General features: G+C 43.3%; 1 protein-coding gene across 7 annotated transcripts in view; it reads left to right on the top strand.

Annotated features, from left to right (window-relative positions):
• Positions 1–699: 699 nt before the first annotated feature.
• SUSD1 (sushi domain containing 1) overlaps positions 700–25169 on the top strand; it is a 105413-nt gene continuing 80943 nt past the window's right edge. For 2 of the 7 annotated variants that reach the window (XR_014711682.1, XM_084628425.1), the window contains exons 1-6: positions 700–907; positions 12298–12429; positions 13807–13962; positions 14727–14879; positions 18273–18452; positions 24006–24185. Coding sequence is in view for 6 of the 7 variants with exons in the window: in XM_084628425.1 (XP_084484551.1) it covers positions 775–907; positions 12298–12429; positions 13807–13962; positions 14727–14879; positions 18273–18452; positions 24006–24185 (934 nt within the window). In the remaining variant the exon portion in view is untranslated. The remainder of the gene's footprint in view (positions 908–12297; positions 12430–13806; positions 13963–14726; positions 14880–18272; positions 18453–24005; positions 24186–25169) is intronic. The other 5 variants (XM_084628424.1, XM_084628427.1, XM_084628426.1 and 2 more) reach the window with 5 other exon arrangements.

Genomic DNA, 25169 nt, shown 5'->3' with positions numbered 1-25169 from the left:
CATTTGTGCCACAGTGGGACACAGGCCATGCAGCAGGGAAAGGGGTGGAGGGAAGCCAGGACGGTGAGCGTTGTGGGAGCTGCTGTATTTGGGTGCTGGGGCGGGCGGGGTCAGGGAGGAAAGAGGCCTATGGGGGGCTGGAGAGGAGGTGGAAAGGAGAAGTGTGTTGGGGGGCAGAGGTGTCCTAGAGGTGAGGGTGTGGAGGGCTGGGGGAGCAGAGGAGCCCTAGGGCCGGGGATGTGAGGGATGGGGTGGGCAGAGCAGCCCTGGCCGGGCAGATGTGGGGGCTGCGGTGGGCAGGCAGAGGAGCCATGGGGTGGCGGGGGGGTGAGGGCTGAGGGGGGATGGCACAGCAGCCCTCGAGGTGCAGATGTGAGGGCTGGGGTGGGCAGGCAGAGGAGCCATGGGGCGATGGGGGGGGGCGGGGAAGCCGAGGAGCCATGGGGGGGGCGGGGGGTGAGGGCTGAGGGGGGATGGCACAGCAGCCCTCGAGGTGCAGATGTGAGGGCTGGGGGGCGGGGAGGGGGAGGCAGAGGAGCCGTTGGGGGGTGAGGGCTGGGGGGGCCGAGGAGCCCGCTGAGGTGGGAGGCGAGGTGAGGGCTGGGGGTCGGGCACAGAAGCTGCCGGGCCGGCTGAGGTGGGGCCGGCGGGTCGGGGTGTGGGCGGGCCCCGGGCGGGGCCGCCTTATATGGGCCGCTGTAGCGCACGCCCGGGAGAGCGCGGCCGGGCGCAGCAGGACTCCCGCAGGCCGTGCGGGGAGCGGCCGGGAGGGACATGAGCCCGCCGGGCACCGCAGCGGGCGGCGGCCTCGCAGCCCGGCGGCCGCGGCGCCTCCGCCTCCCCCTGCTCTGGCGGCTGCTCTGGCTGCTCTGGCTGCACGCCGCCCGCCCTGCGCAGGGGCAGCGGGGTAAGTGGGACGGGGAGGGGGCTCTGGGCTCCCCCGCGCGCGCCCCCCCCCGTCCTGGGCCCGCCCCCTACGGGGCTCCCCCGCGCGCGCCCCCCCCCCCCCGTCCTGGGCCCGCCCCCTACGGGGCTCCCCCGCGCGCGCCCCCCCCCCCGTCCTGGGCCCGCCCCCTACGGGGCTCCCCCGCGCGCGCCCCCCCCCCCCGTCCTGGGCCCGCCCCCTACGGGGCTCCCCCGCGCGCGCCCCCCCCCCCCCCCGTCCTGGGCCCGCCCCCTACGGGGCTCCCCCGCGCGCGCCCCCCCCCCCCCCGTCCTGGGCCCGCCCCCTACGGGGCTCCCCCGCGCGCGCCCCCCCCCCCCCCGTCCTGGGCCCGCCCCCTACGGGGCTCCCCCGCGCGCGCCCCCCCCCCCCGTCCTGGGCCCGCCCCCTACGGGGCTCCCCCGCGCGCCCCCCCCCCCCCCGTCCTGGGCCCGCCCCCTACGGGGCTCCCCCGCGCGCGCCCCCCCCCCCCCCCCCGTCCTGGGCCCGCCCCCTACGGGGCTCCCCCGCGCGCGCCCCCCCCCCCCCCCCGTCCTGGGCCCGCCCCCTACGGGGCTCCCCCGCGCGCGCCCCCCCCCCCCCGTCCTGGGCCCGCCCCCTACGGGGCTCCCCCGCGCGCGCCCCCCCCCCCCCCGTCCTGGGCCCGCCCCCTACGGGGCTCCCCCGCGCGCGCCCCCCCCCCCCCCGTCCTGGGCCCGCCCCCTACGGGGCTCCCCCGCGCGCGCCCCCCCCCCCCCCCGTCCTGGGCCCGCCCCCTACGGGGCTCCCCCGCGCGCGCCCCCCCCCCCCCGTCCTGGGCCCGCCCCCTACGGGGCTCCCCCGCGCGCGCCCCCCCCCCCCCGTCCTGGGCCCGCCCCCTACGGGGCTCCCCCGCGCGCGCCCCCCCCCCCCCGTCCTGGGCCCGCCCCCTACGGGGCTCCCCCGCGCGCGCCCCCCCCCCCCGTCCTGGGCCCGCCCCCTACGGGGCTCCCCCGCGCGCGCCCCCCCCCCCGTCCTGGGCCCGCCCCCTACGGGGCTCCCCCGCGCGCGCCCCCCCCCCGTCCTGGGCCCGGTGCACACCTACCCCTGCTGTTACCCATGTCCTCTGGGCCCCTCTGAACTCTCCAATGCACACCCACCTCTCTCTTTCCCTGCCCTTTTGGGGTCCATTTCATACCTACCCTATAGATTCTTCCCTCAATATACACACTCTTCCAGCCCCTCTGATATATACCGCCGACTCAACCATAGACCCTTTCCCCTCAATGAAAATCCTTCCACACACCCTATACATAGCCCCTACTCAACCCTGTAGAAACCTCATTGATACACCACCTCCCTTGATACACAACCTCATACACCTCTCTATTCAGTCGTCCCCCCACCCCCAATCTTCGTACGCACTGCGTAGGTCATGGTACACATGCTCCAGATATATATGCTTGTTATTCATGCTCTTCGTAACAACTATACACTTGTATGCACACCGCACGACTCAGTTTAATTTGCCTAATACTCTATATGGTCGTGATTACTAACGTTTGTATAAGTTAAGTATAAAAAGAGACTCTCCCTCCTGTATTTGTCAGGCATTCATACACAAAGTTGTGGTCATAAGAAATGAAACTGCTTCCAAACTTTCGATCACAACTCTTAACTACAGCTCACAAAAGCTTACGCTCAAATAAATTGGTTAGTCTCTAAGGTGCCACAAGTCCTCCTTTTTGCGAATACAGACTAACACGGCTTCTACTCTGAACCTCTTAACTATAATTATTCCTCTGCCCCCAGAGCATTTCTAACATGTACATTGCTTGTTCAGCTTGCCGTGGTTGTTTTGCCGTGGTTGTTTGTGAGAGTTTATGTGGTGGAGAGGATGAGGTCAAATAATAGAATCCCCACCAAGCTAGTGAAGACACAGGCTGGTGGTATTGTAATAACAATGCTCAGCTGCTTTCTTCAACCATAGATCTTAATGCACTTAGCCCCTTACTTGGGTAATAGACAACAGTCATAATCAAGATAAGTGTAAATTCTGTTTTTGTACGAAAATATTTTTTCAGTGTCAGGCAAATTTTCATTTCAGTTGCATATTTAAAAAAAACCCGTAACTCCCTTTTAATTACTTTTTGGGAGAGAGAGGGGGATGAAGGAATCTTCTGAAATAGCTTAGCAATATTAAAAAACAAACAAACCCTGTATACTTATATGGGTAATGAGCACCTCTGCATATATGTTAAATAGGGTTATCAAAATAAATAACCCCCAAAGTTTGACAGGGATATAAACCTTCACGCTTCATGGCCGAAGACCCCTTCTAGCCAAGGAAGTTAAGAAGAAATTCCTCCCCTCCCCCCCCGCCCCACCCGAAAGAATTCTGTAATTGCTCACTTTAGGGTTTCTTACATCTTTTTCTGAAGCATCTGGTACTGAGCACTGCTGGAGACGGGATGCTAGATGAGATGGACCACTGCTTTGATCTAGTATGGCAGGACCTATTAATATTCTCTCCCCACTTCCACAAAACGCTGCAGGCAACAGTTTTCAGGTGGTTTCACTACAAGTAAAAGGATGTTGTTTTTTAAAACTAAGTTACGATATTTATTTAGGGGAAAGAGACCTAATTTTTCTCCTTCACTCATTGTTTCCAACTCATTGTCTTTCTGTTGGCTCCTTTAGTAGGACTTTCACTCTCAGCCATGAAAGCATGTGTGTTACTTTCTGATGTCACAGTTATAATTTTGAATTGGTTGTGCTGGCTCTACATACTTCTGCTTCCATTGTCTTTTTCTTTGTTTTAGAAGAAAAATAATAATAGCTTTGTGCTAACATTTTTCGGCATTGAAACGTTTCCATTTGTATCAAGGATGTTTTTGGTAACCACAGTTCCTTTCGGAACTTACTCCTGCATGGAGGACAGCTGAGGTTACTAGGATTCCTGCAGCTAAAACTCAAATGTTATGATATTTACATGAGAAATTTCTCAGCATTGACTGCAATGCTAATACAAAGCTTTTAATGGAATGATAGTTCTACTGAAGATAAAACAACTTGTACTATGCTGTTCACGTGATACAGACAGTTGAGAAAGGTGAAGTGGGGTGGCCAGATTTCCCCTTCCAGAAGAAAGTGGTCTTAGATAAATTAACCTAGGGATGGATATTTGAATTGGAGGACTTGGGACATTGACAATAAAGGATTTATTTCAAAACAATGAAAATGCATATAGAGGCCATCTGCTATGTGTAATTATGTATTACAACACAGGGCCAAAATCAGGCCTGGTGTAAATAGTCCTAATTCCATCAAGGGCATGTCCTTACACCTGGTCTATACTTGGCCCATCTTTACATTTTTCTGGGTGTAGTGGCTGTTCCAGTTTTTCAGTTTGCCTGATCTATGACTTTTGAACAGCCTGGACTCCGGGGTTTCAGTACAGACCATTGAAAAGCCTCCGTAGTTTTTAAAGTGTGAAGAGAGCTGTGTTACTTTAAAACCATGCTCCCAGTCCTTGTGAGGTTCTTCATTCCATGTGGTGAAGTACACCTCTTTTCAGAGATGGGCAATAAATGAACATCAATAGACATGTGTTTTAGTTTGTAATGTGTTTCATAGCAGTACTTCCTTGATTTTTTTTTTTTTAAATATATATAGTGAACTGTATATGTTTCACCTTAGGACAGCTAATTGTATATGTTCATGGGAGGTGGGCTCCTAATGATGTTCAAGTATATTTTGTTGATATGATTGTGTTCCAGATCTTTATGGTCCTGATCTAGCTCCCACTGAAGCCAATGGGAATCTTCTTATTGACTTCAGTGGGGACTGGATTAAGTTCTGTATCTAGCGGCTTTCAATGGAGGTCATTGACTAGATTGAAGTGGAAAGGTGATTTTTTTTTCTGAGAGTGTATATGGACATTGTAAGGGGTGAGCAAGTGATAAAACTTTATTATTTGATACAGAGAATGAGAAAATAAGCAGTTTTATCTACTGTGACAGCAAACAGAGGAAAAAACTCCCTGTTTCTTATCAGCAGATTGAGATGTTATGGGTTAGGTTTTGCTATAGCTGTTTCTAACTTAATTTAGTTTTCTAATGCACATTAATATGTTTTTGCTTCCCATGCTCATTTAGTTAAATTATTTAGTTAAGTTTTTTTTTTTTTTAAATAAAGGCAGCATCTTAGAAGTAGGAATTTTGTGGTATTTCAAAAGAATTTAAAATGTTCTTGAAATGCACTGGGTAAAAAAAACAAAACACTGCAACTAAGAGGCACTTTTTGTATGTCATGATATTGCAGTGTAGAAAACACTTAAAAAAATGGTTACATTTTTCCATCTGCCTTCCCCTTGTAGCTATCTTTATATGTTTAGAAACTGTACTCAGAAATACACAGAAAACTTAATAAGAGATGTTTGAAATTACTTAACTACACATTCAGTTCATCCTTTCATAAGAACTATACCATCCCTAACAGCAAAGTTAATCTCATGTATCTAATAAGTAAATATAATTAAGCTTTCAGTGTATTAACAGTATCTTGAGAAAATGTCAACTTCTACACTCCTCAGGAGTTATTTTAAAAATGTTAAACGTGTATACATGAACTATATGTGTCTGTACAACCTGTTTGTTATGATTTTAATCAAATAGAAAACCAATTCAATTTTGAACAAGTCATGCAAAATATATTGAACCAGTCATGCAAAAAAGAGAAACACAAAGCAAAATTGTTATGAATAAAAGAAAAGGTATGGGAACGAATTACACAATTCTAGGTTCTAATATATATAAAGTTCCTATTGAATTATGATAAATAGTATATGTCCTGTACCTCTGAGCCATCTAGATGATTCAGAAGTTATGACCACATTTCTGAAATGGTTTTATTACAAGCCATTTTCCTAAGGGCAGTATTCTTAACGTTATTTTTATGAACAACATTTATAATAAATATTTACATATTCAGTATACAGAAATATATATAGTTTAACAAACATTCCGGCCATCTACATTCAAATCATAGAATCATAGAATATTGGGGTTGGAAGGGACCTCAGGAGATCATCTAGTCCAACCCCCTGCTCAAAGCAGGACCAATCCCCAATTTTTGCCCCAGATCCCTAAATGGCCCCCTCAAGGATTGAACTCACAACCCTGGGTTTAGCAGGCCAATGCTCAAACCACTGAGCTATCTCTCCCCCCAAATGAAGATTTAAGAATATTACAACGTATATGTTATGTTGTTAGAACACCCTTTTGAAGGTATGTATAGGCATGCCTGAGAAACAAAAAATAAATAGGCAGAATGTAGGAAAGGAGGTAAGAAAATAATCACAAAAAGGAAATACTATGAGATAGAACTAATGTACTAGTCCATTCAGAGTTGGTCAGCAACACAAAGTACTGTAGGTTTGTATGGGAGCTGCTTACGTACTAATGGCTGGTATAACCTATTCAGTGTAAAAGTGATGGTTAACCATGTGGAAAGTTTTCTGCTTTTGGTCTGCATATATGGGCTATTAGATCTATACTTAGACCTGCAGTTTACTGGCTCTCAAAAAGGTGTTGTGACATTGCACTCCATATGCTTTATGAAAATATGCTTATAAATGTAGAATATGCTTTATGCAAAAGGTTTTACTGGAATATGCTTTATGCAAAAGGTTTCTTGTAAGGTATCATTACAAAGCTTATAATCTACTCAGTGTGTTCATCCTTTTTGTTTGCATGTATTATTTCTATGTCTGGAGTTAGGAGAATAAAATATAAACTTGTATTACCCAGACCCTGAGTCTGTGTTGCAGCAGGCTAGCGTGTCTGGCTCAACAAGGCAGGGTTCTGGAGTCCTAAGCTGGCAGGGAAAACAGGCTCCGAGGTAATTTCAGCACATCAGGTCACAGTCCCAAGGGGGTCTCTGTGACCAAACCCGTCACAGGTATATTTTGCAAGTGTTGCTAACTCTATAAGGGAATCAGTACTTGATATGATCTAGGACTTTCATGTAGTCAGTATAGTCTGTTGCCTGTCAGAATAGAACTAAGTGACCATCGAAGGGCTGTAATGGGAAGCCCAGAAAGTTGGGCGGTATTGCCTAGATTAGAACACAACTAGAATTCAAAGGGGTTTGTCACAGATGTGAGCAAATATAATTCCTTTGAGCTTCCCTGCTAATTCTGTGGAGTAGGTTTTCATGACAGCATGTACAGGAGACTCAGTCAGATCCCAGTGTATATGGTGGATACTGTTAAACTTCCGTGCCCTGGAATGAAGGTCCATCAAGATATCATAGAAAATATATTTTTAAAATTACCCATCTGCATATGATATAGTCATACTGAATCACTGTCAGAAAGATCCTTCAGGCTTGTGTTGCGTTCTGTGTTGGGGGTTGTGTGATGCCATAGAGGTATTAGAGGTCTCTTGAAGAATCTTGCCTAATTGTTTTAGTATAGAACAGACTGGATGATCTTCAGGAGCTGTTTTACATTTTTATTTTACTGTAGTAAAGGAGCTTTTGTCAGTCTGATGTTCAGGCAAGTCAAACTAATGCTGAAGCTGTATAAAAGTCTTCATTATGGTATTGTTCAGAACCTCACACAGAATACAAATGCCATGATTTAGCTCACTCTTGCAAAACTGAAACAGAAATTGACTAACCTCTGTTCTGTACCACGATGATAGTGGGGGGAAAACAGTTTATTGACCTGTCAAAAGAAAATGACTTGTCCTGAGCAAGTAGCCCAGTAGAATTTTCGAATACGAGCCACTAAACAGTAATATTATGAGGTGCTTCTGTAATACACACAACACATAACAGATGAATAAAACACTCTGGATCTTCAGAAGAAGCTTAAGCCACCATGCAGCTAGAGAGGGCTAAGAGGGACTATTTGGAGTATCTTTCTGAGTTCATATTTTTCCCTATTTATGGTCAAAGAAGTATCTGTATGTTCAGGCAAATGAACTCCGCTAGCTAGGAGCTAGTGGACATGAGAAGCTTGCTATAGTGACACGACAGGTTTAGTGAACATCCAGTGGCAGACATTTACAAAACTTTTCTTAAACATTACATTTATCTCCAGACTTCTTCTCCTTGTCCAGATCTATTCCGCCCCCAACAATCTTCTATTCACTGAACTTTTTGAAACTTTGCACTTTTAGGGAGAGGTAAGGAATTGGCTCTGTGTACACACAAATTTGCAGAGGGACAATAGGGTTGAGGTCTGTTATTTCTCACCTCTATATATTTATTATTTATTTTAAAACATTTTTTTCTGCTAACAAGAATGTTATCTCTGGAGACACAAATCCACAGTTTGAGAACTGCAAAACTAAGCATCTCTGATGGTACCTTCTAGACTGAGCACTGAGTCCCGTTGGGTAGATAGAAAGATTAACCTAAATAATCTATACAGAAGCCCCTGGACCCCCATAAGATTGGGTCCCTAACCCATGAACTATTGGAACTTCTGGTGGAGCAGGCATGAGGCTGGACTCTGACCCCACGTTCCAAGAGTGAGGGCCCTTGGGAGACTACTAGCAGTCGAGGTCAGCCCTGGCGTCTGCAGTGGCTAAGCGGTCACTTATGCCAGTAGCTTCCTCTTCTGCGAAGCATAAGGACAAGTCGGACTCTGAGTGCAACGCCTCCAAAGAGAAGAGGTGAAGCTTGCCCTCCTGGGACCTGGCTGCAAGGCTTCAGAGGACTACCAGGCTGCTGAACGTGAAAGGTGCCCCCAAAGCTTCAGAGAAGCTCCCTGAGTACTGAAGCCGGTACCAGGCTAGCAGACCCCACCGTAAGGGAGGTCACATACATCACAGCAGTGTCCATGTTAGCCTTTTGGTATTGAGGCAGGGAGCAGTCACTGTCTGAGGTGGTACCAGTAGGAGCCTCACTCCAACACTGGCTGCCTGATTACCTCCGACTCCAGTGCCCGGACAGTCCCTGTGGCATCACCTGGTATGTGCTCCCCCTCTTTGGATCATAGTACTGGCAATCTTTCAGCTGTGAGAGCCATGGTCACTCTGAGGCTTCCTTCCTGCTCTCTGATCAAGCCCCCCGTACACTTACGGAGTGAGAACCACCCCATCAGAAAACTCTGCCTTCTCATCATCCGTTTTCCAGGGCAGCGGTCAGTCTTTCCCAGGCAGGTCCCAGGACTCGGCATTCTCAGGGTCTCCAAAGGGGACTTGGAGTACCTACCCATGACCGAGGATGCAGGATGGCACAGGTTTGACCCAGTGCTGATACCAGTGATTCCCACTGCTATGGACCCTTGCACCCTGTGATTATAGCATGTGGCGCACGTGGCCCCTATGGGGGCTGCAATTTTATCCTGGCCCAGCCCACAAGGCGCAGAATGTCGCCACTGCACCAAGCACTGGATTCATCTCTGCTGTGGATTTGTGCGTGCAGCCAGGAGACAGCAGCCACTGTGCTGGCTCAAGATGACCAGAGTGAGATCCTGTCCGGAGACGACAAAGTCCTGGCCAATAGTTTGGCACCGGACCGGTCGACCACTACACCCAAGGACTATAAGATTTTCCGTGACCTCATGAGGTGGGTGGCAGGAGCCTTGGAGATATCCACAGAGGGGCTGCGAAACGTGCCGCACAAATGCCTGGACACTTTACGCTTGTCAGTTTCAGGGCATGTTGCAATCTCAATCAGTGAGGGCCTTTTGGAATCTAAAAGGGTCCTCTAGCAGGCTTCAGCATCAGTGGCAACAACACTGAAATGAGCAGATAGGAGGGACCAGACCCCAGTGATTGGATCTGAACAGTTCTAGTCCCACCCAGCACTGGGGTCCCTGGTGGTGGTGGCGGCTAACAAGAGAACTCGCCAGGGCCACCAGAAGTTGACTTCAAAGGGCAAGGAGATTAAATGCCTTGTCTTGCTCAGCGAAAAGGCATACTCTACGGTAAGCCTTCAGATGAGGCTCTCCAGTTATCAGGCAGTCCTAGTAAACTATGATTACATCAACTGAAATGTGTTGTAATAATTTATTGACAAGATACCACAGGACTGCAGGGGCGGGTTCCAGTTCCAGATGATTCTTGTGGAGGGGCACGTGGTAGCTAGAACAGTTCTACCAGCAGCACTGGATGCCACAGATATGGCTTCCGGGGCAAAGGCAACAGCAATCACCAAGCAGCCATCACTAGAGAGCTGCAGGCAACACCTGAAGACTTATCCGTTGAGGGCTGCTCACTCTTTCACGAGAGGAGATGTGAGGTAATGAAGTCCCTACAAGACTCTTCATCCACCCTCAGATCATTGGGGATGTTTGCCACAGGCTCCCAAAGGAGGCACTTCAGGTTCCACTCTTAGCAGCAGCACCAACGGCCGTTCTCACATTTCACACAGCCTGAGCCATGCAGCTGCAGGCAGAGATCCTCAGGGAGGAATCCCGCCACAGGATCTACTTCCCAGTCGCACCACTCTGCATTGGTGCTGACCGGGCAGCTGACATCGTGTCTGTGGACAGCACACCACTGTGCCTGCGATTTCAGACCTCCCCTCTATTTAGCAACCATCTGGCACCTTCCGACAGGCCTGGTCTAGTTTCACCTCAGATCATTGGGCCCTGGAGGTGGCCCAGAGAGTTTACACCATTGTGTTTCTCTTCCTTCCCCCTAACTATCCCTCCTCCACATCCCCTTCAGGGACTTTTCCCAAGAATTTGCTTTGACAGGAGGTGCAGACCATCCTCACTTTCAGTGATATAGAGAACATTCCCTCTCCATAGAGGTGAAGAGGGTTCTATTCACATTACTTTCTTAGCCCTAAGTAAACTGGCTTGAGGATGCGGGAGGAGGCTTTGACCAGTACTGGACCCCTCTGAGGACTGAACGTCTGTCAAGAAGCTCAAGTTCAAGTCGGTTTCCCTTGGGTCCATCATTTCCCTCCTTGGATCAGAAAGCCTGGTATGCTGCTCTTGACCTCAAGGATATGTACTTCCACACTGTGATTCACCTGGTACACAGGCACTTTTGGAGGATTCTGTTAGACCACAGCCGCTACTGATGCCAGGTGTTGCCCTTCAGGACTCGGTGGTTACCTGTTCTGTTCATTCCCCCTGGGGCACCTGTCAGTGGCCACTGTCAGAAGACAGGATACTGGGCTAGAAGGACCTTTGGTCTGACCCAGTATGGTGGGTGGTATGTAATCGTTCCGAGATTGCTTCAGCTATTTTCTTACGTATCCTGTGGTAAATTTCATCAGACCCTGCTGACTTGTATACATCTAATTTACTTAAATATTCTTTAACCTGCTCTTTCCCTATTTTGGCGTATATTTCTTCCCCCTTATTGTTAATATTGTGTTAGGTATCTGGTCACAATTTACTTTTTTAGTGAAGATGGAAGTAAAATAGGTGTTAAACAACTTAGCCTTCGGGTTCATCCGTTACTAGTTCTCCTTCCCCACTAAGTAAAAGACCGACTTGTATTTTCCTTTGTCTTTCTCTTTCTCCTAATCTGTTTATAAAACCTCTTCTCATTGCCTTTTATGTTCCCAACTAGGCGTAACTCATTTTGTACCTTATCCTTTCTGATTTTGTTCCTATATGCTTGTAATATTTTTTTGCACTCCTTAGCTATTTCTCTGTGTTTCCACTTTTTTTTAGGATTTCTTTTTGATTTTTCAGGTTATTAAGGAGCTGCCGGTGAATCCATATTGCCCTCTTACTATCTTTCCTTCCCATCGGGATAGTTTGCCTTTAATATTGTCTCTGAGATCTGCCAGCTCTCTTGAACGTCTGCCTTATCTACCAGTTCTCTGAGTTTGTTAAAGTCAGTTTTTTTGAAGTCCTTTGTTCTTATTTTGCTGCTCTCACTCCTTTCTTTCCTTAGTTCATGAAATCTGTCGTTTTATTATCACTTTCACCCAAATTGCCGTCAATCTTCAGATTGGTAACCAATCCTTCCTTGTTAGTCAGAATCAAGTCTAAAATGACTGTGCCCCTGGTTAACTTTTCCACCTTCTGAAACAAAAAGTAATACAACTCTGTGGATTAATTGTGTAACACGACTGGTTTGCACAACTTGGTTTAAATTTGAAACTCATAAACATTATTAACTGGATTGTGCTAACTAGTCTCATTTAGCAATGACTACATAATGCCATGTTCCTTGTGCTGTGATGTTCAGTTCATTTTCGTTTCTCCCAGTTTCCTTAGTCTGGGCTGTTTATAATGGGCTAAAGTTTTGCTTCAAACCAGGGTATGATATGGGACTTGATTTCAATTCAAAGGATTCAATCTAAAGTTTCATCTATTTATTAAACTCTAAATGCTGCCTTCCCTGTGCACTGAGCTGATCCACAAACTAAATTTTTGGCATTTTTTTGAAACTATCTTTATTTTCTTTAAGCTGCAACAAATAGTTCAGTCCCAGATGTCTGTGCCACTTGCCATGCTAACGCCACGTGTCAGCAAAAAGAAGGCAAAAACGTCTGCATCTGTAACTATGGATTTGTGGGTAATGGGAGGACTCATTGTCAAGGTAGGCTATGATTTGTGAATGTGTGCCATTGCTAACAATCTTAGGGCTTGTCTATATGGTCTGTTGCTGCGCAGCAAGCCAGATGTATGAATCTACAACGCTCTGGCCGGCCCCCCACCAAGTGCCTGGGTGGACTCTGCTACAAGGCACTAAATGTTCTGCAGTGCATTTTGGCACTGCAGTCAAAGTGCACTGGGAAACTTTCTGGGTGTGGCAGCATGGTCGACAAGGCCAGGGAATGTGCAGAGGCTAAAGTGCTGTAGGTTTAAACTCTGGGTTGCCAAACGTGAACAAACAGTGTAGACAAGCCCTTATCAAAATATTTGGTCCTGGATAATGGCACCAAGTTCTTAGTCTGAGACCTATGTTCATACCTGACAGTCACTCCAAAACCAAGAATGCCGACAGATGCTTTTTTCAAAACTGTTAACAGTGGCAGGGGTGGGGAATGTTGGGCTGGATTTCATCAATTGCATTTAAAATAAGTGATGATTTGTAGCTGGTAAACTATCCAAACAAATACTGGTGATAGTGCGTTTACCTTGTGTTTTTTTCAAATTCTAAGACGTTTGACTCAGAGACAGTCCACTTAAACTTGATCCAAAATCTGTTTTGAAAAAAAAAATTTTTTTTCCCCACAAAACCTTAAACATTATAAATGTTTACGTGATTGTTTTTAAAAAAATAATTCCAGTGGAAATTTAAAAACAAATACTCCCATTCAGCATTAGCATCCCAATCATTACTGAGAACCAGAAAATGAAACTGACTATAAACAAAATTGAGATGGATTTTACTGATTTTTCCAGTTCTCTCATCTTGGATGATGATTTTTAAAATTCTTCCAGTTCTCATATTCATAGGTAGTGTTCATAACATATGTTGTTTGTTTCCAATATATAATTATTAAGTTGGCACAGTCTCTTTAATACTTGCAGGGTTGTTGTAGCCGTGTTGGTCCCTGGATATTAGAGAGACAAGGTTGGTAGGATACTATCTTTTATCAGACCAACTTCTGTTGGTGAAGGAGACAAGCTTTTGAGCTGTACAGACCTGAAGAAGAGCTCTGTGCTGCTGGAAAGCTTGTCTCTCTCCACAACAGAAGTTGGGCCAATAAAAGATATTACCTCGCTCACGTTGGCTCCCTTTTAATATTGTGTATCACACGTGGATGGAGCAGTAAGTGAACCGGTGACGTCCAGTGACCATGACAATACCCTGTATTAGAACAACAGTTACAAAGTACTGTAGCTGACGGGTGATTATTTACAGAGCTAACAAATTAGAAAAAAACCTCGTAAGGAGAAGTCTGACTGCTTGACAATGACAGGTTTGATTTGATTTTTAATCTCTGACGTGTTTTGAATATACCTACAGATAAAGATGAATGCCAGATTGGAGCTAGCAAGATCTGTGGCGAGCATACATCATGTCACAATACACATGGAAGTTTTTACTGCATTTGTCTTGAAGGATACCATCCCTCTAACAACAACAAGATATTTATTCCCAATGATGGCACATATTGTACAGGTAAATACAACAACTAGGCTCACATGCTAGGGATCTGGGGCTTCATAATCTATTTTCTGTGACAAACATGGCTGTTTCTTTGCAATCACATTAAGATTTTATTTTTGAAAGTACATAAAAGTAGTTATTGGACACGTGCACCTAATGTACATCCCAAACTTGCAAACACTTGCAACCATATCTTGCTCTCATTAGTGCAAGTTAGTCCCATTACGTGGTCTGCTGTCTTACACTCATTCTTGTTCTGTTAAAATGAATTATTGATATAAAGCTCAGTTTGTACAAAAGCCTTGCTGGCAAAATGAAACCAGAAATTAAGACAATAGGATGATATTCCTTCTTTCCATTTCCCTATTTTTCCTTGCATGTCAGTTTATTATTTTTTTGTTTACTGTGGAATATTCTCCTTCAGCTGAAGTGTGGACTTCCATGGCACAATGACTGTTCAGTTTTAATTGATCAAAAATACAGATACTGCTGGGTATTTCCTGGTCAGTAGTATGAAATAGACTGGAGACGATAATGTCTGTTTGCCATGTAGTAACTAAAACTGATAGTAAAGTTATAGATTGTTGTGCGTAAGGGCCCAGTCTTCTATGGTGCTGAGCACATCCTGGAAGTTGATGAGCCCCTGCATCTCCCAGTGAGGCTAGCAGGAGTTGAGGGCATTTTACATCTTCTAGGATACACTTGGTACATTGCAGGATTGGGCCCTAAAAATAAAAGCACTTAAAAAGATTGTAATGTTTGATCTGGGTTTCTAGATATAGATGAGTGCCAGGTGTCAGGTCTGTGTGGTGTTGGGGGACGATGTGTGAACACTATTGGAAGCTACAGCTGCTACTGTATGGAAGGATATAGACCAGAAAATGGAACAGAATTTTTTCATCCAGCTGGGAACACTGTTTCGTGCAAAGGTGAGAGCCTATGGATGTTATTCATGCTAACAGATACAATCAAATCTATCACCATATCATGGTATCTGCACTGACCTACAGTTCTGAGTTTCCTGGGTTGTAGCCCTCTCTAGGTGTTTCTTTTTGTTTTTGCAAATTCAACATGTCTCATTGATGCTTGGATGATAAGGTTGACAGTGGCTATAGATCACTATAGGCTCTCAGCAGTGGGGTGAGTGTGCAAGGTCAGTGAAGTGAAATGCCAGGAGCGTGATCTAGCTCGTTTCTGAGTAAAGAAGAAATTTGCCACATCCTATTTGCATAGTCAGATTGCCTCAAGGGGAAAGGAAGAGCGGGATTAATAGCTGGTGAATAAGATCAAGTGAATAAAATAAGCCTAGGAAAGAGGAATAAAATAATAAATTAGCCATTTGATAACATACTGTGCTGTATGCAAGAATAAACTACTCTGGGTTTATTTGGGTTTTTTTGGCCATAAACAGAAATTAATCTGAACTTGAAATAAATGCTACTTTGTCTTCCCTCTTCTTCTTTTCTCCAGTATCAATTAAAATTGCAGCTCCATATCTGAGACAGACACACACAACACTAGCAGTCCTCAATATAACTGTCATGCACACATGTATCCAAGGTGAAGTGAACAGCTAGTGATTACAGAACTAACTTGCCACTACATAGTTCTCTCATTTACATAGTATTGCAACACTTTGGCAGTTAAGCGTACACTTGTAGTGTATTGAGTTAGGCTAAAATTTCCTACTTGAGTTTTTCAAGTTAGGCACCTCAATAAGTCACCTAATTTTCAGAGGTGCTGATCACCTGCATATCTCGTTGACTTCACTGGCACCCTGTCTGAATAACTTAAATAAATTAATTGACTATATAACTGCTTCTGTGGTCTATAGCTCAGAAAGTATTCAAGATTTCTGTGGCATTTTGCACACATGCATCACAAATGTTCTTGTCTGTGGAAAAGCCTATCAAATGAGAAGGTGTCATTGACTTAATGGGAAGCCATCAGTTTTTCTTAAGCTATGTGGGGGCTTCTTCTCAGCATCCCTGCAGCTCTTAATAGAGTGTCAGGCCATCTGTGATCTCCCCCAATAGCTCCACTATCTCCAGGATGGAAAAAGACTATGAGCAACCTCCTACAAAAGATTTCTGTTGGGACTGGGCTGTCATCAGATCCTGCTAACAAATGGCATCTCATGTAATTCAGTAACTTTTCCACTTGGCATTGGTGACAGAATAACCAGCTCCATCAGATTTCACACTAAAATATCATTACTTACTAATGCAGAATTCTGTATTTCCTGGGATAACTTGGGCATCCTTTCATTGAGTATGTAAAACTTGAAGTGCTCATTGGCAGCAGCTAGGAGGAAGCAGAAGGCTCAGTTCCTAAGAAGTCAGTTAATGTAGGTGAGATTTTTACCTCAAAACAGCAGGTTTCAATTTCTGATCTGCATTTTGTTTTCTGGGGCAACTTGTTGGCATCTTAAGAATAAAGATGCTAACAGTAATGACATGGAAAAGGTTAGGTATAAACACCGAAGGTAATTCATAGGACAGAAAAAGAACTACAGGAAATTGAAGATAAAATTGGGCTTGATTGTTATAAGTAACAAAAAGTGAGGCAATGGTATCACATGGGAAATCTTTAATCACGGTCAGAATTTTTTTCAAAGCAAAGTAAAGAGTGAGCTTCAACAAAAAAGAAGAAAATGGCATTCACTGGTCCTGTATTACAATCTACTCAAAGAAATCCCCATTTGTGGAGGCAGCTCTAGTGAAATGCCAGTGCATTTGGCTTTTTTAACACCTTTGAACTGCGTTTTTGACCCATCTTGTATCTTGCTTTCAGTCTCAAGTCTTTTTTTTTTGTCAGTTACTTGAGTCTAGCAGAATACCAGCTCAGGGTGGGGTTAATGCCTAAGGATCAATTGAAATAAGATAAGCACTACAACAACTGAGAGCTAATCACTGAGAACCTGAATAAGAGAGAAAGTTGAATATCTTCAGGATACATTTTAAGGCCCTGATTCTGCAATGAAGCTCTGTGCTGGTGTTCTCCTGCCACCCACAAAGTGCTCATTGCCAGGTTGGAGCCTAAAGCAATAAAGGGCATGTAACTCTGTGCAAAATGTACTTATTACTCCTATTAACATATGCCAGCTGAGCTCCTTCCCGCTTCCTCAGAAGATGATTTTATCCAGTACGTTTCTGACATGTCTCCTGCCCTCCCCAAAATAAATTGTTTTCCATTTAGTCTATCCATGGAATACAAATGTGTGGTGTCCATTTCTTGATAAAAGCTAGTTTCACTAGCAAGAGCTGCCTTCTCCTGACATAACTGTTCAAAATCTGAAAAGATGTACTATTTCACCTTTTTTATTGCAATTGTCCCTTCCTGAACTGCCAGGAAGAATTTTTTGTTAGACAAATCAGCAAGTCTGTGAATAGCAGCCCTGGCTTCTTCCTTATTAGTAATGGAGCCATTTAAAATATTCTTTAGGCCCTTACAACTCCACAGGTGACTCTCTTACCATCTCAGGTATGAAATATTTCCCCAACTGTTTGCAGTCTGTTCCTGCTCAGGAAGACCAAGAATACACACATTTTATTCCAAAACTAGATTTCAAAGTACTGGTATTTTCATATGATGACTTTACAGTGCGTGTTAGTTCAACTTCGCCAGATCTCACACCAGGCTGTGATCTCATGCTGCTGCTACTGCTATTATTTTATTACTAATTATTTGTATTACCGTAATGTCTAGGAGCCCTAGTAATAGACCAGTACTCCATTGTGCAAGGTGCTGTACAAACACAGAACCAAGTTTCACATCAGGATATTTTAAATGGCACATGTCCTTTGTTCTTTTCTGATTTAAACATGTGGATGAGGATGTAATTTGTCTTGGAAGCCTGTAACTTCCTTTTGGAGTTAATGATCAGGATTGATTTCAAATTACAGCATAGTTCTGTGAGGGTAGGGGGCATTTTTGTGCATGGTGGGAGCGTCTAGGAAGAAATGAGGACTCTCTAACAGATGGAAACCTAAATATGGTGGTCTCCTTCCCCCCCCCCCCTTTTTTTTTTAAGGCTTACGCTAAAAACAAATAAGTGCTGGGCATTGGATCAAAGAGATGGACTCTTTTGTGCCATCTTCTGCTGTATTTTATGCCTTTGTGTAATGCAGATTCAGTACAATGGAGTTGTTTTACACTTCAAACAATGTGTAGCAGAGCATGTTTCTATAAATGTGAACTCATTTAGATTCTTGTTTTAAATGGAAAGTCCTCATGCTGTAGCCATGAACCTCTTATGTTCTCCCATTTCTAATGACCTCATGTGGTTTTTCTCCCCCCCCCCCTTCCATCTTTGCTTGTAGCTGTGGATTGTGGGGTCCCACCTTCTGTCTTGAATGCACATTCAGCTCCTCTAAGGAGGACCACCTATGGAAGTGAAGTTGCTTATATTTGCCTACATGGTTATGTTATGGAAAGTGGTAACCAGACTGCAGTTTGTAATGCCAAAGGACAATGGGAAGGTGCTGATCTGGTGTGCAAAGGTAAAGAAAATATACATACAGATTTCTGGATGATAGAAATTATTTCAGAAATAACCAGCAGTAGCGGTCACCACCTAAGCCCTGGTCTACACTAGTGGGGGGATCGATCTGAGTTACGCAACTTCAGCTGTGTGAATAACAAAGCTGAAGTCGACATACTTAGATTGATTTACCGTGGTGTCTTCACCGCGGGGAGTTGACTGTTGCCGCTCCCTTGTCGACTCCGCCTGCACCTCTCGCAGAGCTGGAGTACAGGAGTCGACGGGAGAGCGCTCGGGGATCGATTTATTGCGTCTAGACTAGATTCGATAAATCGATCTCCGCTGGATCGATCGCTGCCCGCCCGATCCGGCAGGTAGTGAAGACATAACCTTAGAGATGATCAATGAGAATTCCCCATTGCCTGGTTGAGAATTCCACCTGTAGACTCTAGCAGCATTTACAGGACACTCACAACATAAAAGACATAAATTAGTTTTCTTGTGTGTGTTGTTTATAAGACCATAAAATATAAAAACTAAACGACTTTAAAAACTAAGTGTCAATTTCTCAACGGGTGTAAATCTCTGTAGCTCCAGAAATCTTCACTGATTTACACCTTTTTAGGATCTGGCACTGTGGCCCAGTTTTTTTTAAAGTTATTTAGGTGTTGCTGCGCTCAGTGTCACAACTGCTAATGGAATTAGGAGCCTACATTTCATTATCAAAAGGATTTAGGTACTTAAGGGTCTAAATCCTACTATCAATGGAATTTAGATTCCTAAGTGCCTAGGTCCTTTTTGAAAATGAGATATAGGCTCCCAAATGAGTTAAGTTTTGCAAAGCTGAGCACAGCAGTGCCTAAATACCATTAAAATCTGGGCCTGAATCTGCTTTTGCTGCTGTTTTTTGTTTCCTTTTTTTGTATTTTGTTTGGCTTGGTAATGAAACTAGGCTAGTCTATTTCACTTTTTGATTCTTTGGCACTTAAACATTGTTGTTTTTGTTTGGATTTGCTAAAGTTAAATATTTAAAATAAACGCTGTTTTAATGGAAGATGCAGGAAAATATTTCTCTGGTTTAATACAAACTAAGGGTCTGATGTGGCTTAGAGCCAGATCTTGTAACAGCTTATGTATGTGAGTAAAGTTACTCACGTGAGTAGTCCCATTGACTTACATAGGTTTGTCAATGTGAGTGAAGCTATGCTCATGCCTCAGCGTTTGCAAGATCTGGTTGTAAACCAGGAATTACTTTGATATCCTATCACCTCCACCCATCACTCTGTTAAAGGGAAGCGCCCTGCCTCCCTCTAGCCAATCCTGGCACCTCTTCCGCTATGTCTTCACTGTTAGCTCCTCTTCCTCCCCCCCCCCCCCCTTCCAGTAGCTATCTCAATGTCAAACCCTACTGGAGGTAGACAAGGCACATAGTTTTACCTTGATGTAGCTAATTGAGGTCATGAACTTGAGTAGCTGCATCAAGATAAAACTCTGCTTTGTCACCACTAGAATTTTACATTGAGACGAGTCCTTCAATGTAAGAATACACCTCTTTGCCATTTAAGATGTAGCCTTAGGGTACATCTGCACTGGAATAAAAGGCTAAAAATTGCTATGTAGACGTACAGGCTCGGGCCAGAGTCTGGGCTCCGGGGCCCTCCTCTCATGTATATGCAGCAGTTTTACAGCCCTGTGGCCAGGGAGCCCAAGTCAGCTGATCCTGGCCAGCTGTGGGTGTTTAATTGCTGTGTAGACACATCCTTCGAGGCATCCATGGAGGCTCTAAGATTGACCAACAGCAGCCCTCTTAAGTAGGCTGCCACCTGGAAGGCGTTGCAGCTCCAGTCTGGGGTTATTGCTCACTCTTCTGGCCCAGTTTGACACTGATGCTGATACTGTTTAGAAATTTAAGCATTACTATCACTTATGATCCTTTTAAAAGTCACAGGTCTAGACTGTTGTCAGCTGCTAACACTAACTACTTGAGCATTTTATTATTCATTATTTGACATAAACCATAAAGCCCTTTGTTTTTTATGAATGGAGGGATGTGGCCTGTCAACTTCATATTAAGGTGAAAAACAAGAGTAAACAAAAAAGAAGTTATCTGACAGAATTCCAGTATAGAGCCACTCAGAGGGTCTTTATTAATTCTTATTATTAACTAATATTCCCTTATGCTTAATTATCATCTTTACTCCATCTTTAACTTGGCACAGTTGCATGATTAATGTCTCATGGAACTGATTCTGCATGGCTAATTCTTCTGTTCTTTGGTATCAAGTTTAGTCTATGCCTAAATAGAATGTGCTTAGCCAGTATTTCAGCCTTACTGTCTAAAAGTGCCTCTATTTTTGGAATCTGCCCCAATATCTTTGTTTTAATTCAGGGTTCAGATGCCTAAAAAGCATTTGATTGATTACATAGACAGAAAACACCACTCTCTCACTTCTACATTTCAATCTTGCTGGGGATGGCGGATAACAGTGGGAGGGGATGGCTTGAGGCAAGGCTTGCTTATAGTTCCTCCTGTCCAAATCCTCACTTAGTCTTCTAAAAAAAAATCCGTGTCACATATCATTCTGCTTCAATAAGGTAGTCTCAAACTGAAGGCTCTGAGGTTGAATATTTGCTTATAATTCAGTAATTCTGGAAGAGAAGCTTATTCTAACGTTTCACAGCATATACATGCTTTCCAAGGTAGAGACAGAAAGATAACTATCCTAGTGGGGTTGTTTTCCATTGCTACATATTTCTTTTAAAATTTTCACTTAAAGGTTTTATACTGTAAGTTGTTCAACTTTGTCAAATTTTTCTATTTATCTGTTTCTGGCTACAACTTCAAAATTACTTTAAGCCCACTTTTCAACTAATAATTCAAGCTTTCTCCTTGCCTCCATCTGTGAGCCCTAGGAAAAATATGGTTTAATTCTTAATATAGCGTTGCATCGTTCATTTTTTAACAAAGTAAGGCATAATCCTGAATAGTAGTGTTGGATTCACTCTGGATTTCACATTGTACTTTAGCTTCAAATTATATTCTTCCATTAACTTGATCTTTTCTCTTTTATTATTTTAATTCCATAATTTTCTTAGAAACTCCACAAAATTGCTGAGTAAGTGAACCAATTTCAAGTTATTACCACATTTATTTTCTAATCATCTCCATAGAGGTTTGAATAACACATAGAAATTTTCCTACGTGATTTCTTCTTGTCCTGGTCTAAAGCAGTTCTACTTACCTTCCCCTGTTATTCCATCATGGGATAGGTTTTTTTTCTTACCTCCTAAATAAAAAGAGAGTAATCAACAGGTTTACAAATCCTTGGTAAATATCAGAAACAAAACAATCATCATTACAACAGTGAGCTTTTCTTTAGAGAGACATTATACAGGAATAGAGTCATCAGCTCTCTCTCTTTAACCAGGTGTTATTTTACAAAATGAGCATCATTACAACACCTATGTCCTGTCATTTCTAGTCCACTGTGGAATACTGTATTGCTACTTATTATGTGTATTGCAATAGCACCTAGGAGCCCTAATCGAGGCTTAGGGCCCAGTGTGCTAGGAACTGTACAAACTACATTCCTGCATCCCAAATGCTGATGCTGTTGTTTGTCTGTATCTGTACAGCATCAAGCACAGAGAGGTCCTGGTCCTGGGGCTCTTAAGCACTGTGGTAATACAAAGAAATAATGATAATTAGGGCTGTCAAGTGATTAAAAATATTAATTGCTGTTAATTGCGCTGTTAAACAAAAATAGAATACCATTTATTTAAATGTTTTGGATGTTTTCTACATTTTCAAATATATTGATTTCAATTGCAACACAGTATACAAAGTGTACAGTGTCCATTTTATATTTATTTTTTATTACAAATATTTGCACTGTAAAAAACAAAAGAAATAGTATTTTTAGTTCACCTCATACAAGTACTGTAGTATAATCTCTTTATCATGAAAGATGAACATATAAATGTAGAATTATGTACAAAAAATAACTTCATGCAAAAATAAAACAATGGAAAACTCTAGAGCCTACAAGTCCACTCATTCCTACTTCTTGTTCAGCCAGTCACTCAGACAAACAATTTTGGTTACAATTTGCAGGAGATAATGCTCCCCGCTTCTTGTTTACAATGTCACCTGAAAGCGAGAACAGACATTCACATGGCATTGTTGTAGCCGCCGTCGCAAGATATTTACGTGCCAGATGCGCTAAAGATTCATATGTCCCTTCATGCTTCAGCCACCATTCCAAAGGACATGCATTCATGTCAATGACTGGTTCTGCTCAATAACGATCCAAAGCAGTGCGGACCGACGCATGTTCATTTTCATTATCTGAGTCAGATGTCATCAGCAGAATCATAGAATATAGAATATCAGAGTTGGAAGGGACCTCAGAAGGTCATCTAGTCCAACCCCTGCTCAAAGCAGGACCAATCCCCAATTTTTGCCCTAGCTTCCTAAATGGCCCTCTCAGGGATTGAATTCACAACCCTGGGTTTAGCAGGCCAATGCTCAAGCCACTGAGCAGAAGGTTGATTTTCTTTTTTGGTGGTTTGGGTTCTGTAGTTTTTGCATCTGAGTGTTGCTCTTTTAAGACTTCTGAAAGCATGCTCCACACCTCATCCCTCTCAGATTTTGGACGACACTGCAGATTCTTAAACCTTGGGTTGAATGCTGTAGCTATTTTTAGTAATCTCACATCGGTACCTTCTTTGCGTTTTGTCAAATCTATTGTGAAAATGTTCTTAAAACGAACATGTGCTGGGTCATCATCTGCGACTGCTATAACATGAAATGCAGGTAAAACAGAGCAGGGGACATACAATTCTCTCCCAAGGAGTTCAGTCACAAATTTAATTAACACGTTCTTTTTTTAACGAACATCATCAGCATGGAAGCATGTCTTCTGGAATGGTGGCCAAAGCATGAAAGGGCATATGAATGTTTAGCATATCTGGTACGTAAATATCTTGCAACGCTGGCTTCAAAAGTGCCATGCGAATGTCTCTTCTCACTTTCAGGTGACATTGTAAATAAGAAGCAGGCAGCATTATCTCTCATAAATGTAAACAAACTTGTTTGTCTTAGTGATTGGCTGAACAAGAAGTAGGACTGAATGGACTTGTAGGCTCTAAAGTTTTACATTGGATTGTTTTTGAGTGCAGTTATGTAACCAAAAAAAAAATCTAAATAGATAAAGAGATTGCACTACAGTACTTGTATAAGGTATTTCTTTTGTTTATCATTTTTACAGTGCAAATATTTGTAATAATAATAATATAAAGTGAGCACTGTACACTTTGTATTCTGTGTTATAAAAGAAATCAATATATTTGAAAATTTAGAAAAACATCCAAAAATATTTAATAAGTTTCAGCTATTGTTTAAAAGTGTGATTAAGTGTGATTAATTATTTTGAGTTGATCGCATGAGTTACCTGCGATTAATCAATAGCCCTAATAATAATGATAACAATAAGTATCTCTTCTTTAAACCCTGTGACTAGTCTTGGCTTGTTTCCGTTGTCAATTTTACTTCTCTATTTTTTTCCCTCAGAAATAGACTGTGGCAGACCTTTGTGGATTCCACACGCAGAAATGATCTGGGACAACTCCACAACTCTAGGAAGCATGGTGTACTATAAATGTAGTGAAGGGTTTCATTTTAGTGGAGAGAAGAATTTTTCACAATGCACAATAATTCAGAAATGGGAAAATATCGCGGGTGCATGTGAAGGTAGATATGTTTCAGTGCAGGTTTATGTTCTTTTCCCATCAGATTTAAAGACCCTTCATCGCAAATTCAAACAAGAGTTTCTTAAAGTATGATTTTATTCTGAAAAGTGACTAATAATTAGGCTTGGCAGAATTCAGTTAATCTTGACAATAATGTCAACGTTGATTTTTTTTAAGTGTTTTTGGTTTTTTTTTAGATTTTTATTGATTTAAATGTTCATGACTCTGGGAAGTTATGGGAGGGCCAGACAATTATTTAATGACAGATGTTGAGATTCAAAAAGTTAAAGATTTGTACGCTGTTAAAACACAAATTATTAATATCACATGTCAAAGTATACAAAGTAAATATCCTCAAATCAACAAATCATACCTGTTTTTACTATTCATTCTCTAGTCCAATGGTTCTCAATCAGTGGTACATGTATCCCTGGGGGTACGCAGAGGTCTTCCAGGGGTACATCAACTCATCTAGATATTTGCCTAGTTTTACAACAGGCTACATAAAAAGCACTAGCAAAGTCAGTATAAACTAAAATTTCATACAGACAGTGACTTCTTTGTACTGATCTAATAAGTGCAATTTTTACATTCCAGTTGATTTATTTTGTAATTCACATGATAAAAATGAGAAAGTAAGGAATTTTTCAGTAATAGTGTGCTGTGAACACTTTTGTATTTCTATATCTGATTTTGTAAGCAAGTAGTTTTTAAGTGAGGTGAAACTTGGGGTACACAAGACAGATTAGACTCCTGAAGGGGGTACAGTAGTCTGGAGAGGTTGAGAGTCACTGCTCTAGTCTGTTTGTAACAAACCTAATTCAAAAGTCTGAATCCCTGGATTTTGACTCTACTAAGTTCTCAAGTGGCATTTTTCTTACTTTTTCTATCTTTGAATATCAATTATTATTGATGGAAATATTTTTCTTTGGTTTGTGGGTGTACAGTGAAATTGACGTTTACTGACATTTACCAGTACAAATCT

Source organism: Lepidochelys olivacea, assembly GCF_965140295.1.
Source record: "Lepidochelys olivacea isolate rLepOli2 genome assembly, chromosome: 5".
NCBI lineage: Eukaryota > Metazoa > Chordata > Testudines > Cheloniidae > Lepidochelys > Lepidochelys olivacea.
The sequence above is the reverse complement of the archived record's forward strand: the minus strand, read 5'-3'. Positions and strand labels throughout refer to the sequence as shown.